The following is a 14987-nucleotide window of genomic DNA, read 5'->3' on the forward strand; positions in this document are numbered from 1 at the left end:
CTGTTCTGTGTAGCAGGGCACATGTTGCGACACGATATTTAAAAAAAAAAAATCACCAAAGCATGAAAATGTGAATGAATCTGGTGGCTGTATCAGACATGGGAGTTTGCTGCAGGGATTCTGCTTGAATATTTGTTTTTTTTTGGACTCTCTCTCACAACACCTTGCAAGGAAACATTTCCAGTAGGAGAGCTGGGGGTGAGCCTGCAGAGGGGCTCCACGTCGCTCTGCCCCTGCAACGGGGGAGCTGCAGGTCCGCAGCTGTCTGTGCGAGCTGAGCATACCTGGGCTCCTCACCCCTCCTCTAACAGGCAAATACAGGGCACTGGTGAAGCTTTCCTTCCAAAATGGCTTTTTATCGTGGCAAGCAGCAGCAGCAGGCAAATGTTGGGTTTCTGGGATAGCTTTGGTGATACGCGACTCTCTGTTGGTTTGGGCAACAAATCTGTGCTTTTGGAGCTGTGAAGGAACCCCGAGCTGAGGGACCCAAACGAGGGAAGGGAATCAACCTGCTGCGAGGGAATGCATTCGGCAGCACCCAGCGCGGGATTTAATTACCATGTGCAAAAAGCGCTTGGGTCAGGGCTGCGCGCGCGACTCCTCCAGATGTCAGCGAGCAACTATGCAGCCGAACAGGATGTCAGATTAAGGAGTCTCCGCTGAAACCCGTGCCGAGGCCGGCAGCCAGAGCCAAAAAGGGAGGGCTCTGGGTGGTGCCGAGCACCCGCAGCCGCTCGCCCGCCTCTGCCCTCCCGGGCACGGGGTGCTGGCGTGGCCACTGCGCCCTGGCAGAGCTGCTCCCGCGGGGCTACGACGCACGCAGCCACCGCGCTCCTCCGGGGCTGAGCACGGAGCTGGGCTGGGCCGTGACCCCAAGCTGGCCCTGCTGCTCCTCCTGCTGCAGCAGCGCCCGGCAGTGAGGAGCTCGCCGTGCTCGGGATGAGTTCGGCTTGGCGTGGCTGCAGGTGAGGAGCTGGCTGCTGCCACGCGTGCCCGGCGAGCCTCGCACAGCCTTATCTCTGCTGGGAGGGCGAGTTAATGTGTAACCTGGCCCTGTTTGGTTAGCACGGAAAAGCAAAGAGGTCCTGGGATAGGCACGGCCAGGACAAGGATTTGGGCACCGCGGAACGACAGCCATCCTGGTAAAAGAGCCCGATGATCTCTGTTCCTTCTCGCCCTCTGCTCTCTGTCCTTTTCCTGCTGAACGCGGCCGCGGTGAGGAGCTGGGCGCCTCTTCCCCCGGGGGGACACGGGGGCTGCGGGCACCCTCACGGCTGCTTTGCTTTGGGAGGAGAAGGGTGGCGGAGCTGTCACACCACGGTGGCACTGGGGAAGGGACGGGGTGGCCGCAGGAGGTGGGGGGGGAGCTGGGGAGACCCAGCGGCTGCTGGTGGCCGTGCTGGTAAAACTCGTACTCGGGACAGCAAAGTCAGCTCGGGGAAGTGCGACGTGCACCCGATTGATTTGGTTAAATAGGAGGAACTGGGATCTGCTGCCATTGCCTCCTCGCTCTTCTTCGTGTTTGGGGCTGGCAGGATGAGACCCTCTGCCAGCAGGTGTAAGGCACGGGGTGGAGCTGCACTGCCTTGGGCAAAAAACCCACCGACGTCCCCAAACATTGCTGCAGAGCTGCGACTGAGCACTCGTAGTAACTCTGGGCTTAAAAGAAAGTGGCCTCTTCACTTAAAGCAATTAGCATTAATTGCTACCCAGAGCCTCTTTGATGTTTGAGGGCTCAGCAAGCTCTGTGGAGGACAGTTAGGGCAGCTGTTGCAAAAGCTGCCCAAACTAGCTTTTATTTCAGATAAAAAGTTGCCTCTTACAAAAGCATTTTTGGTGGGGGAAGAATATGTCACCAGAGCCAGCTTTTCAGAGACCACGACTTTTAATTTAAAGGCTCGGTCATTTTCATTTCGTGGCGGAGCTGCTGTTGTGTGAAAGGAAGGAGCCGTAAAACCCTCCTGAATCCTAAAAACAGATTTTTTCAGGGCTGGCTTCCCTTTCCCCTCTCCTGAGTCAGATGAATGTGTCAGAGCCATAATCTGCTCAGAGAACCAGCGCAGACCAAAATGAGCCTCTTGTTCCTGCGCAGATCCCAACGTGCTCTGTGCTGAACTTTGCCTCCTCCCGGTGCCCGTTCTCGGGGCTGGTTTTGCAGCCCCTGCACATGGGTGGGCTCAGGGTGGGGGGCTGCCAGCCTCTGCTCCTGCAACATCCTTCGAACGAGATTTATTCCTTCTGACACTCCAGCTGCGGGCGTCAAGTTCAAGCAGGACTTTCGCTTCCCTGTGCCCGCTTTGCTCCCTGGGGTTTGTGCGGTGAGGAGGGAAGCAGCAAGGAGCATTGCAGCAATCCTGCGGGTCCCGAGCGAGCAGCTGAGCACCAAGAGCTTGCTGCAAGCAGATTTCTATTTCACATCACAAATGTTTGGGTTCACAGCAAAACCACGCAGCCTGCAGAAGCCTGAAAACCCCCAGACCCACACCACATCCCTGCTTCCTGACAGCTGAAAGCTGTGACCTTATCCAAATTCAGAGAAATGAGGGTGCTGCTGCTCCAAAACATTGCTTCCTCAAATGCGTCCTGGGCAGTAAACACTGCAGAAGTGAGGCTGAAACACTCGGCTCTTCCTGGGTGGAAGCGTTGGATCTCTCGGGGCGTGGGCGGTGAAATCTGATTTTCGCGGCATATCCCAATTACAAAGGAATTCTTTCAGGGTCCGGCTCTCTCAGCAAGGAGCCAGTTCTGCTCGCTTATCGCCAGATCTAAATCCCTGATCCTGCTTCCATAAAAAAAAAAAAGCAGCAGTGTGCTGCCGTGCGCCACGGCCAGGTTACGGCACAAAGAGCTCCTCTGTCTGCTCCCGCGTGGGACGGGGAGCGCTGGGGGGGGCGTTTGTTTGCTGCTCTCAGCAGCCTCCGCAGCCCAGAGCCCTCCTGGAGGACGGGCGGTGCGAGTGAAGAAAGCCCCTAATTGGCGGCGGTGGCGGTAAATTTTGGAAGATTACAACTTCACGGCTGTAATTATGGCTTCTGTAGGCTGCTCGGCCTTTCTCCCAGGCAGCGCAGCTCTCTTTGCTGGGCGCCCTGTGAAGATAAGCGGCTGGCGTGGGACCCCCGGGGTGGCGTGGCAGGGAGAAACCCCACTCAGCTCGGCACTGCTGGTGGGCTGCGTGTGGTATTGGCAAAGCAGGGGACATCAGGGGACGCCAGCACATCGCTGCTGCCCATCGCCTGCCCAAACGCACCCAGGCACCCTCCTGAGAGCTCCGTGGCTATGGAGGGAAGCAGGCAGCAGCAGGGCTGCTCCCCTCTGGGAGCAGCCTAAGGACGAGCGCCTTTGCACCCTGCAGCCCCCCTGTGCTCCCTGTGGCCCCACAAGCAGCCTCACAGCCTAACACATCTCCTTTCTTCTGCTCCAGCCGGGCTATCCCAGCCTGTGCCAGCCACCACAGCAGCCTGTGACATGCCTGGGAAGGAGCTGGGGCTGGGGATGGCTGGCTGCAACTCCGACAGCTGCGACAGCATGGTCAGCACGGCCTCCAACCACTCGCAGCGGGTAAGTCACCCCGTTGCACCCAGCCCAGGCACAGCTCACCCCTCTCAGCACAAAATTTGGGTCTCGTTTCTACTCTCCTCAATTTCTGTTCTGCTCAAAGCCTCTCCCTGCAGGTGCTGTGGCAGCGCCCAGGGAGCCCGGTGCCAAGGGCAGCACAAGGGCCCCAGGAATCTCTGCCCCAAAGCACTCGGAGTCCTGCATGGCAGCGATGGAGCAGACCTCACTGCAGCTCAGATCCCTTGGGGAATAAAACCGAGCTGCAAGAGCTGCCGGAGGGGCAGGGGCGGGTTGTCCTGGCACTGGGCAGGAGGAGCCTGGTGGTTCCTCCATGCAGGGTTACACCAGCTGGAGAACTGGGTCAGAGCAGCTCCAGCAGGGTGACTTCACCTGGAAGAGACACCGAGACTCCTCCCCAGCTGACAGGAGATTGATTTAGGAGTTAAGGCAGGGACGAGCTGGGGTGATGGGTGTAGATGCGCAATTTTTCATTATCTGTTTCTTAAAACTTGTTTGTCTCCAAACACTGATTCCAAGATTGATGGCCTAATTACATCCTGTCTGACTTGGAGCATAATTGATATGTGCTAGTGCAGAGCTCAGTCCCGAACAGGTTTTCCATTTGATGTATGGCAAACCAGAACCAAACCCTCTAAAATTTATTAGGGACGGACAAACTGGTTGCAATATTGCATGGTAAAGGCTTTGGGCAGGTGCCTCTGCAAAACAACTCCACCTGGGACAATTTACCCCCCAAGCTTGTTGATCTGATGCACTCTCCGTCCTTTCCCCCGCTCCAGCTGTTTGATGATATATCGTTGTGGTGCCTTCTGACTTGGCACTTCTCCAGCGATCGTATCTCACGAGGCTTGAAGTGCAACAACAATTAAGCAGGATCTTGCTGTACGCCTTTCTAAGCTGGGGTACAAATGGGAGAACAAGAGACCACCCTCCCCAGGGAGCCTTCAGTATTTACGATGTTTAGACAAGCTTCTAGGATTCAGCACCGCTGGTCAGTACAGATGCCAGCATCTACAGACCACCCACGGTACCAGCCCTGTCCTGTTTCAAAGGAAAACAAAGAACTGAGAGGTGGAGGCCAAGTTTCCAAAATGAGAACAACCTGTCTAATGATGCTCGCTGTAGGGCGATACAAGAGTGTCCCTGCAGCACCATCCTCGTTAGAGGACATTCTCTGGTTGCCTGCAGCTGCTCAGCACCCATGTCTAAATAGTCACTGCCCAAGTCCCAGGGCCTGGACTCGTGCCCCAGGTCTCCCCTGAATTGCTGGGGTTTTGAATAGAACCTGTGTCTCCCATCCTCACCGCCTTGTTCCTTTTCAGAGCGATAACAGCTACGACTACTTGTCTGTGGAAGAGAAGGAGTGCTTGATGTTCCTGGAAGAAACCATCGGCTCGCTGGATGCCGAAGCCGACAGCGGGGTTTCCACCGATGACACCGACTACGCGGAGCCCCCCAGGCCACGGCCCAGGAGAGACGCCGCTGCCCGGGGTGAGCTGGGGATCACGCTCCTACCTGGGGTGCACCTCCTTGGCAGGCAGGGAAGGAGCAGGGCCCCAGTTTTATTCACATAAGCAAAAACCAGCCGGTTTCCATCACTCTGCGGGTAAGAGGAGGCTGCAGGGAGCCATAGGTAGGGCACCAGCTGCCTCCTCCCAGCTGTTGCATGCAGGAGCTGCCAGCAGCTGTCTACGAAGGCAAAGAGCACTGCATCCTCTGTGCTCTGAACACGCGCGCCAAGTTAAGGCTCCTCACCACGTGTGCTCTGTCAAACCCGAAGTATCTGACCTTTACAGCCAGAGCACTTTAGCTGGGGTCAGGGTAAACACTGGGTGCAAGTACTCCATTGTACTGCACTGGTTTAATCGGGCATGGAGTGTTCTGTAGGCAGCCAGATATCCTGTGTCCACATGCAGAACGGTGCGTGACTTTTCCCCTTTCTGCCTAGATTTGGAGAACGGGGCTCCCGCTCCCAGCGCAGGCCAGCAGCGTGCAGCTGAGCAGAGGGGTGGCGAGAGCTCCTCCGGCTCAGCTCCAGCAGCAGGTCCAAGCCCAGGCTACTACAGCCTCCCAAGGAGCATCACTGCAGCCAGTGCACAGAGAGCAAACCAGGCTCCCGATGGCAAAGCAGCTGCACGTGTCGTGGAGGACCCAGCGCCACCAGGTAAAGCTTCCCAGGAGACGGCTGAGGAGGACAGGCTTGGCCAAGGCAACCTGAGAACCCAGGCGAAACCCCTGCTTATCCCCCCTCCAGCTCCCTTCCAGGACGACGTGCTGAGCCATGAACAGCAGCCACAGAGGAGCAGCTTGGAAACCAAGTGGGAAAACACAGAGGAAAGCTGGACACGGGCTGTGCCACCCCGGCCAGCCCCAGAGCACGCGTCTGTCCCCGACCTCACGTTGCCAACACACCAGGAGATGGGGAGGGAGAGCGCAGCGCTCCCTCAGGGCCCGCTGGAGCAGCCGGCACCCCAGGAGGCCCCTCAGGACCCTGAAGCCAAGCGTGGGCCTCCAACAGCCCCCAAGCCACGCAAACTGCCACCAAACATCATCCTGAAAACCAGCAAAAACAGCCCGGTGCTGCTCGCCACAGAGCCTGGCCAGAAGGTGAAAATCCCCCCTCCGGCACCCGCCGGCTCTCAGCCCGGCTCCGCCAGCGATTCTGCTGCAGAAAAGGCAAATTCAGGGCAGCTCGACCCCAAGGAGCGGCAGAAAGCCAGGCGGGAGGCGCTGGAGAAGCTGGGGCTGCCCCAGGACCGCGGTGAGCCCCGTGCCCGCCTCGGCCCTGCCCCTGCTCCCCGAGGGACAACGACGGAGAGCACGGCCCCGGGCGCACGGGCGATGCACTTCAAGTCCAACACCCTGGAGCGCTCCGGCGTGGGGCTGGGCAGCAGCATGGCCAGCACCAAGGAGCCGGGCACCAAGAGCAGCGGCTCCCTGGGCAAGATGTCCTTCATCGAGCGCCTCGCCCCCAGCTTCCTCCGCAGCAGCCGCCCCCGGCCGGTGTCCCTCGGCGCTGGGAAGGACTTCGCGGCTCTGAAGGAGCCCCCCGAGCCGGAGAAGAGCAGCAAGCGCAGATCGCACCCGCTGCAGAGCTTCCCCCGGCCGCCCCGCTCCTGCGTCAGCGTCAAGATTTCCCCCAAGGGAGCCACCGACGAGCACCGGCGCGAGGCGCTGAGGAAGCTCGGCCTGCTGAAGGAGTAAGCGAGACCCCCGGCACGAGGGGCTTGCCCCACGGGGATTTCCTTGGGGTGCGGCCATCAGAACCTGCTGCTGTGAGCCCAGCACCTCAGGAGGGGGGACATCGGGTCCTGCTGCCCCCGGAGGTGTGCTCTTGCCAAATAAAGCGGTGCCGCCTGTACATAAGGTTTTGGACGTAGCAAGGAGCAAGTTATTTAAGGAAGCTGGCAGTCAGGACTTGGATGGGGTGGATTCTCCTGCAATGTCCTTAACGCCTCTGGGGTCTGTCACAGCGGGGAAACTGCGGATTTTGCTTGTTTTAACATGGGTTGCCTCTGGATAAAAGCTCTCTGGGGAGAAGTGCTGGACTCTGCTGCTCACTTTGGGATTTTATGTGGTTTTGTTTTTTGGTTGTTTTTTTTTTTTTTTTTTTTGGTAAATTAATCAAAAGCCTCCAAGGCCCGAGCGCTCACCTGCCCCATGCATCCCCCTCCCCAAAGCCACGACTGCCACACGCAGACCTGCCAGGCTGACGGGAGCTGGAGGCACGCAGCAGCGCTCCTCAGACAGTGACTGTGCTCACAGCCAGCCCTGATAACGCTGGGTACACCGCTTAGCAATAAGCCACACACATCAGTGCTCATCACGAAAAGAGAGTTAGGAAGTGACAGATTGTGTTTTGGTGGCAGAACCAGAAATGCTGCCCCAAACCTGAGAGATGCAAATCAGGGAACACCATCTCATTCCCTTCCAGCTCTCCCCGCATCCTTGAGACCCAAAATTTACGCTGTGCACCTTTCATGACAAAGGTGCTTTACTCCTGTAATAAAATTCATGTGATCGTAAAATAACCCTGTGGTACGGATTTACTCCTGTGTGGCAGTCAGAGCTCTGGTGAGCGATGAGTTTTGCCCTTGATGTGCCCCCACCCCACCTGCGTCACCTCCTGGCTCTGCAGGGACGTGGCCCATGGTGGTTAACAGCAGCTTGGCTTGAAAGGGCCATTTTATTTTCTTCCCCCCCAAAAAAACCAAGTCTTTCATGAGACCCTGGTTTTCAGAGCTGGACTTTTAGAAAGAGCCTCTGCCTAATAGAGCAAGCGCCTTTGTTCCTAGCAGGCGATTTCATTTCCAAACTAACGCAGGCTTGTTTTGGAAAGAGGGGCTGACCCGTGGAGGCAACTGCACGAAACAATTTACTGATGTTAATTAACTGCTGGCATTATTAAGATAAAGTTGCACTCTACCGTTTTCCTAGCTGACCTTGCAGTACAATTACTTTTTAAAGACAGTGTTGTGAATACTAAACAGGCTCATACCACAGAACCCAGAGCCGGGTTTCTAATTCCTCTCTGAGCAGGCATAAGCAGAGCTTTGGTTTTGCATGGGAAGGGGGAAAGCATCCCTCTGCACGAGCTGCACCATTTCTGAACCCCACGTAACAGAGGTGTGCACTGGTGGTGGGAAGAGTACAAATTAAAGGCACTGACCCACATCAGGAATCCAAGGAATGCAAGAAAATATCTGATTAGCTGCACTTTACGAAACCAGGGAAATGCTTGTTTGTAGTTAAGCAAATAGCTTAATTAGTTTGGGGCTGGCCGGCAGTAATGCAAACCTAGAGAGGAAGCCAGGAGCTGCATGGGCTAAGGTCCAACCGAAAACTCGGTGTTTTGCTCAGTAAACACCATGCTGCAGGGGCCGGGCAGGATTTACAGCTCCTTGCAGGGAGAACTGAGCAGGGTGCAGGTCCCATGCACGGCACCTTGGGCACAAGAAGCTCACAGTAACGGGTCAGAGTGAAGGTGTGCTCCATGAAAATTGGTACCCTTGGCCTTGGGAAAGGAACAAAGAGCCGGGGATGCTCTGCTTTCATGATTTCGGTGCTTGCATCCCAGCTGTCCCACCCCATCCTCCCCAGCCAGCTGCCTGCACACAGGGCCGAGGACACCCCAGCCAGAGAAAAAAGGCAGAAAGCACAACTTGGCTTGAGAAAACCCCTCCCAGATATTGCAAAAGGCTCCGCAGGCTGCAGCTGCCCCCTCCCTGTAACAGCAGGATCCGTCCCCGTGTCCGCAGCAGCCCCAGCTCCGGGCAGCACCACGCACCCGGTGGCTGCTCTTGCGCAAGGAGTCACACAGCCCGCGGGGATAAACACCTTCCCTTCCCTTCTAAGGGCTGCAAACACACCTCTCCTGTCAATTGCTGTATTTTTGCTCGCAGGATTACACAGCAACGCCTGCTCTCAGCAGGGCTGGCCCAGGGTGAGCGATTACACCCAGAGGACCCAAGGCCAAGAGAAGCACTTCGCCCTGGGAAGAGGCACAGCTCTGGGAGTTCAGAGAAGGGACACCACTCATCCGTGCAGCTGCTTCAATTTATTCCCTTTTGTTTGCATTTCACACCAGCTGGGCCATGTGCACAGCTCCTGTAATCGCCAATCGCTCCTGTAACTGACCATCACCCCATGCCCTCGGGGCTGAACATATAACCTTTAAAGCAAATTTTCTGCCAAGATAGCCAACCAAAACTTCTCCTCTTTCATTTAGGCCATGAAAAGGCCACTCCTTTAAAATCAGTCATTTGCACTTGAAAGTCAAGGGCCTGGGGAGCACAGCACCGGGTGGAAACCTCTCCTGCTGCACCCCGGGAGGCAGCTGCAGCCCCTGGGAGCAGGGCTGGGGGCCAGCATCAGCCACATCAGCCCCGTGCTGGCAGCCTCCCAGGCGATTTCTCCCTCCACACCAGCCAGTAAAGACCACAGGGAGCAGAGATCTCCTGCTCAGATGTAACCTGTAATCCATAGGCTCAAAGGGAAGCTTTACCTCTGCTCCGACCCAGCCCACGCCACTCAGCAGCAGTCTCCAGGATGAGCTGCTCTGCAGCCAAGTGCCCGCAGCATCCCCGCCATCACCTGGTGCACAAGCAGCCCAAACAGCCCCACTTTGCAGACTAGAAGAAGCCCGAGCAGAGCACTTTGTGTCTCTTTTATAGGGCACTGAGGTCAGGTGCCTGGCTGCTGCCTTCATCAAGCCCAAAGCCTTGCCCAAGCACAGCTGGTGCGAGGGGCTGTAGTGATTGCTGCTCTTTGCACAGAAACGTGGTCATTTTTAACCTAAAAGTACTGACACAGTGTGCACAGAGACTCAATGACACGATAAAAAGCACTTGGCAGAGCCATGGTGGGTGCTTGGCTTTCCCAGGGTGTCCGGGAGATGAGCAGGAGAAAAGAAAGAACAAAACCAAAATCCACATTCATCCGGACTCCAGATGAGTTCCTGGGCTCCTGTCTGGGTACCTCTGAAAGCAGACTTGGTACCATTTAATTCCGGGCATAATGTTCCTGAGTTGTGTCTGGAAGGTAAAATTACAGCAAACCCTAGACAAAAAAGTAGCCATGAAGAGAAAACATAATATTAAAAATGTAACATAAAGAGTTGGCAAATGTACCCTCGATGCCTGGATTATGCAGGCTGTGTTTACACAGTGCAACAATCTTAGTAAGGATCCAAAGAAAACACTCAGCTTTGCATTTTGCATAGACTATTTATCCACTTTTTAACTATCAGTCCCGCACTGGCTCAGACGTGTCATTTCCATGTCTATGTGAGTCTGTCGAGACCTGCTAGCCCAATTAAAGCGTTCTTGCACACATCTTTCATTACAAAGATCACTTTCAGGAGAAGTGGTTTGTTAAATTCTGGTGGTATCAGGAAGCTGCCTTGTCCCTGCTCTGGTCAGGATGTGACAGTTCAGCCCCAGTGAGCCCCTGCATCTCCCTTGGCAGGCCGGTGTGGGTGAACACGCTGCTGTGAGATTTCAGCTCTTTGTTTTCAAATGCCCTTTAGCTTTGAAGTTCAGTAAGAGACAGAACGGGTCGTTATTGTTCCTGACACAGGGGTTCGTGCGCAGCGATAACGTATCCGACTTGTTTCAACAGCACTGCCCTAGCTCCAATTTAATTATTAACTCCCATGGACGCTGCAGAACAAGCAGGGGGTGCTGGGATTTACTGGTAACAGCTCTGAGCACAGGGAGGCTGTGCGGAGATGCTGCCAGAAGCCTCCAATGCTGCTGGTTGGGAGAACACACACCAGGTCCCAGCACGATGCCCATCCGTGTGGCACAGGGCCACTGCTCAGGGGGAAGAGATTTGCTCGTCATGGTGTGCTCATTACAGGAAGGAAGAGAAATTTCCTTCACAGGCATAGCTCAGAAGAGCAAATTCTGAAAGTCAGCTCTTGTTTAGCAATAGGAGAAGCTGCAAGGCCATGAAGAGCTGCTGTCGCTGTCCCCGCGCAGTCCCTGCCTCTTGCTGTGGTCACTGTCACCCTGCCACGGCGTGCTCCTCGCTTCAGGAGTGATGCTCTGAAAATGTCCCTCGCTGCTCCAGAGCTGCTGAATCTGTTTGTTTTTCTATCTGAAGGAGGTGGAGAGCACAGCTGTCCAAAAGCTGGGGTCAGCTCGGGACACCCGGGACCTTGTGCAGAGAGCCCCGGGTGAGCGAGGAAGCAGCTCGGTGCTAGCGCTGCTTGTTAGCACCCCTCACAGCATCCCTGTCACCGCCAATCTGCCTCCACCCACAATATCTTGCCACCTCACTGCTCTTCAGAGTGACTCAGGACGTGTTACCCGGCCCGACCGGCTCCTCTCGGGAGAGCTCGTCCGACAGCAGCCGCTGCCTTTGATCTCAGCAGGAGCTCACCGCGCTGAGCTCCTTCCCAACGCAGCCGTGGCTGCTCCAGCAGCTCCTGCAGCTCCCACTACTGGGGCAAACCAGCCCCTATCCACAGGGCTGGGATTCTGCTGCGACTTTACATATCATAAATCCTTCTCCTTATCCCCCAGAGGTTGCTCTTTTCTCCCAGTTCCCCAGCGATTCTGCTCGTTTCCATCCATACACAGGCTGCAGCACTCCCTGCAGGACGTAGCAGCCCCAAGCTGCATTCATTACCTTCCGTAAGGAGCCCACGGGATGCCAGGTGCTGGCGGCTCACCTGGTGGCAGCAGGTTTTGTCACCCATGGATCCCACCGTGCCCCTGCAGCAGGCTGGCAGCACACAACACCCCAGCAGACACCCCGCAACAGCGGCTGCTCCTGGTGCTGAACACCCTCAGGCTGAACAAGGCAGGGAGCAAACGGAGGAGCCTTATCCCCTCCCGCCCGGCCACACTTTGCTCACACACCTCCCTCCCTTCTCTGTACTGAGGTACAGAAGTGCCCCTTTCTGGACTCGGGGAAATGCAGAAGCGGAGCCGGGTCCCACCCACGTACCCAGAGAGGTCAAGAATTTGCATCCAAATAATAATATAAAAAAAATACAAAAAATAACTCTCTAGAAGACCTGTTTTCCAAAAAAATGACTCTCTAGAAGAGGTGTTTTCCAGCTGTGGCCTGGAAACTGGGGGTCTCCCTTTTGATGGATCCAGAAGTACCATCGGGCAGAGCATGCACTCGGGTCCGGAGCGAGCAGCTCCCGGCACCAATCCTGCGGGCTGCGAGCCCCGACAGCAGCCCCTTAGCCCGGGTTTAGGGGCAGGTGGCAGCGCCAGGACTTTTCCCTGCTCCCGGCACCGTTCCCCGCGGTGCCAGCAAGGTGTCGCCAGGGCGCAGCGGCGACAGCTCCGCGGAGCGACGCGCGGTGGCACTGCGCGCCCGCGGGGAGCGCCACCCGCCCGGGCACGGCCGGGGACAGCCGGGCAGGGCCGGGGACAGCCGGCACCCGTGCGCTCCCCGCATCTGAGCTGTGCTGCGAAGGCATTTTGAGCCCAGGAGCCCGGAGGCGGCCGCGGCTTTTTGCTGCCGGCAGCGCAAAGCGGGCGCTCCCCCGACCCCCGACCCCCTGCCAGCCCCAGGAAGAAGCAGAGGGCAGGGGGGATCCTTCCTTGCTGTGCCCCCTCCGAGCCGCACCGAGAGCCGGGGTCTGGCCCCACAGAGGGGACTTGGCCTTTCCCAGCACTAGGGGCAGACGAATATTTAGGGAAAGGTAACGAAAGCCGAACATGGAGCAGTTAACCCAGCACCACAGTTAAAATGAATTATTAACAGGTGTGGAAGTAGGCTTCGTCTTATCAGGGGCAATAAAACAATTGTGAGAGCAACCTTTGAGCATGCCGAGTGCTTCCTGAAATGAGGACACAAATCTGCACCCAGGCCCCTTGGACCTCCTGAGCCCAGGTCTCTGCACCGAGGCTGCAGCCCCTGCAGTGCCTTGGGTCCCGGGGGACACTGGTGCTGTGCAGGGCTCATCAGCTGAGGCAGGCACAATTTTACCCAAACTGTCAGCCAGGTGAGGACAACTGGGGTGATCAGGCTGTTGGAGACCCTCTCAGCCTTGGATGTGGTTTTCCCAAAGGGCAAGGAGAAGCAGCTCAGCTCCCATCCTCAGCTCACCCTTGCAAATCCCACTGTGCCCCACAGAGGTGGCATCAGCTCTGCTTCTCCCTCAGCCCTTGGACACAGACCTGCAGAGGGTGCCAAGGGAAGGAGCTGCACCACAACCCTCCAGCTGCCCCTTCAGCACGGCTGGGGCTCCCCAGAGAGGGCAGCTTGTTGTGGGCTGAACATTTCAGCCACATCTGCTGCATGGATAAATAACACTCAACAGTCCTAGACGTTTCTTATCAGTTTTATGCATCGCATTTTATTGCTAGTACAAGGGCAATCCGCTTGCTTTGCTAACAATGCGGTAAATAAAAACATCCTTAGAGAGACCAATATCATTGCAGTAAAATCAATATTGTGAGCTGGTTATTGCACAGGTTTGGAACAAAACAACAAAATTTACTGCAATATAAGTAATCATATCATGATAAAGAAAGCAAAACTACTTGATAGAGATATGCCTTCAGCCAGGGAGATTCCAAAGTGCTTCAAACATTGACTCACAGAAAACATGATCACAGCCTTCAAAGCATGCCTGTGTACGAGGAGTGCAGGAGTCGGACCTCTGAACCCTGGCAGCGCTGCACCGGGGCAGACAAAAGCCTTCCAGTAAGTGGTTTCTATCAGCCCCGCTGTGAACGCTCTGAACCACATGCTATTTCTCACACTGCGATATCTTGCAGCCCCTGCAGATATGCAGAGAGGCAGGACCAGCCCAGGGTGTTCTCAGAACTGACACAGGGAGACTTTTTCAACCCGTCTTTTTTATTTGAAAGAAAAACAGAGCAAAGTCCCCGCAATAACACAACCATTACCATGCACACCTAGCTTTGAAATAACAAGCGCCACATCCAAGCTTTAGCCGATTAGGATGACTTGGTCAGCGTGGAAGAGGAATTGCATGTGTGCAGGAACGAGCAGCCCTTAGCCACATCTCCAGCCCCTGCAAGGCAATGAGCATGGCTATTGCCACGTGAACCAAGACTTTGGGCTTTGGTCACACCTCGACAAAGTTCTGGGCTTAGCAAGGAATGATGGTGCATTTCTCAAGGCCCTGCAACCCCCTGACTGCCCAACTTTAAATATGCAATGGTTGAGGCATAGCAAAATGAGAGAGCAGTTAATCACCACAAAATGGCAAGTAAAGGTGTTCCTGAGTCTGTGCCTTACTGACATGCTGCTTTGATTTCTCAACATTGATCTACTTCACTGATTGGCAATTTGGTTCAGTTGGGCTATGTAGCAATGCTCCGATATAATTTTCTTCAATTAACATGATTGTAACTGAAGCTGCCTACCTGGGAATTACAGCAGAAAGACAGCAGTGTTTAGCCCTGGAGAGCTGGGCTGGTTTGTGCTTCTTGGGTACCAGGGCCCTGAGCTTCCCAGAGCCAGCTTCTGGCCGCTTCCAGAGCTCTCAGGGTGACTTCTTCAGGCTATTTGAGTGAAGTCAGGACTTGGGGTGAACCTGTGGGATGGAGCCCTGCAAGCAGAGATTAGCAGTGCATGGAAAACAAAAAAAACAAACCCCACAACCCCTTAAGAAAGAGTCTGAACATTCATTTTATACAATTGTGAAGGCTGAATAGAGTTTTTCTGGTTATCAAGGCGATGTCCTTGTGGAAGAGGCATCTGAGTATGCTCTGCAGTGCAAAGGAATTACTAGAGAGAGAAAAAAAAAAAAAAAAAACAGACCAAAAAACAAGCAAACAAACATGTTAGTTAGGCAGGACTTTTATCAACAGGGCATCACTTGCTACGTTCTGCCTGCTTGGATAATTTTATAACAAACATCAGGGCAGAAAACAGCTTTTTATCCTGTATTCATACAGAGCACAGCACCAGAG

At 55.4% G+C, this 14987-nt stretch overlaps 1 protein-coding gene across 4 annotated transcripts; it reads left to right on the plus strand.

The window, feature by feature from the left end:
• The first annotated feature begins 687 nt into the window (after positions 1 to 687).
• On the plus strand, positions 688 to 7607 carry C27H1orf116 (chromosome 27 C1orf116 homolog). 4 transcript variants are annotated; one of them, XM_027444774.3, is made up of 5 exons: positions 688 to 1142; positions 3422 to 3558; positions 4899 to 5067; positions 5525 to 5740; positions 5831 to 7607. In XM_027444774.3, the coding sequence occupies exons 2-5, from the start codon at positions 3466 to 3468 to the stop codon at positions 6778 to 6780; spliced, it is 1428 nt and encodes a 475-aa protein (XP_027300575.3). In that variant the 5' UTR covers positions 688 to 1142; positions 3422 to 3465; the 3' UTR covers positions 6781 to 7607. The 4 variants fall into 4 exon arrangements, with proteins under 4 accessions (XP_027300575.3, XP_027300573.3, XP_027300574.3 ...); XM_027444772.3 differs by having other exon boundaries at positions 689 to 1215; positions 5525 to 7607; XM_027444773.3 differs by having other exon boundaries at positions 690 to 965; positions 5525 to 7607.
• The last annotated feature ends 7380 nt before the right edge of the window (positions 7608 to 14987 follow it).

Source organism: Anas platyrhynchos, chromosome 27, assembly GCF_047663525.1.
Source record: "Anas platyrhynchos isolate ZD024472 breed Pekin duck chromosome 27, IASCAAS_PekinDuck_T2T, whole genome shotgun sequence".
Classification (NCBI taxonomy): domain Eukaryota; kingdom Metazoa; phylum Chordata; class Aves; order Anseriformes; family Anatidae; genus Anas; species Anas platyrhynchos.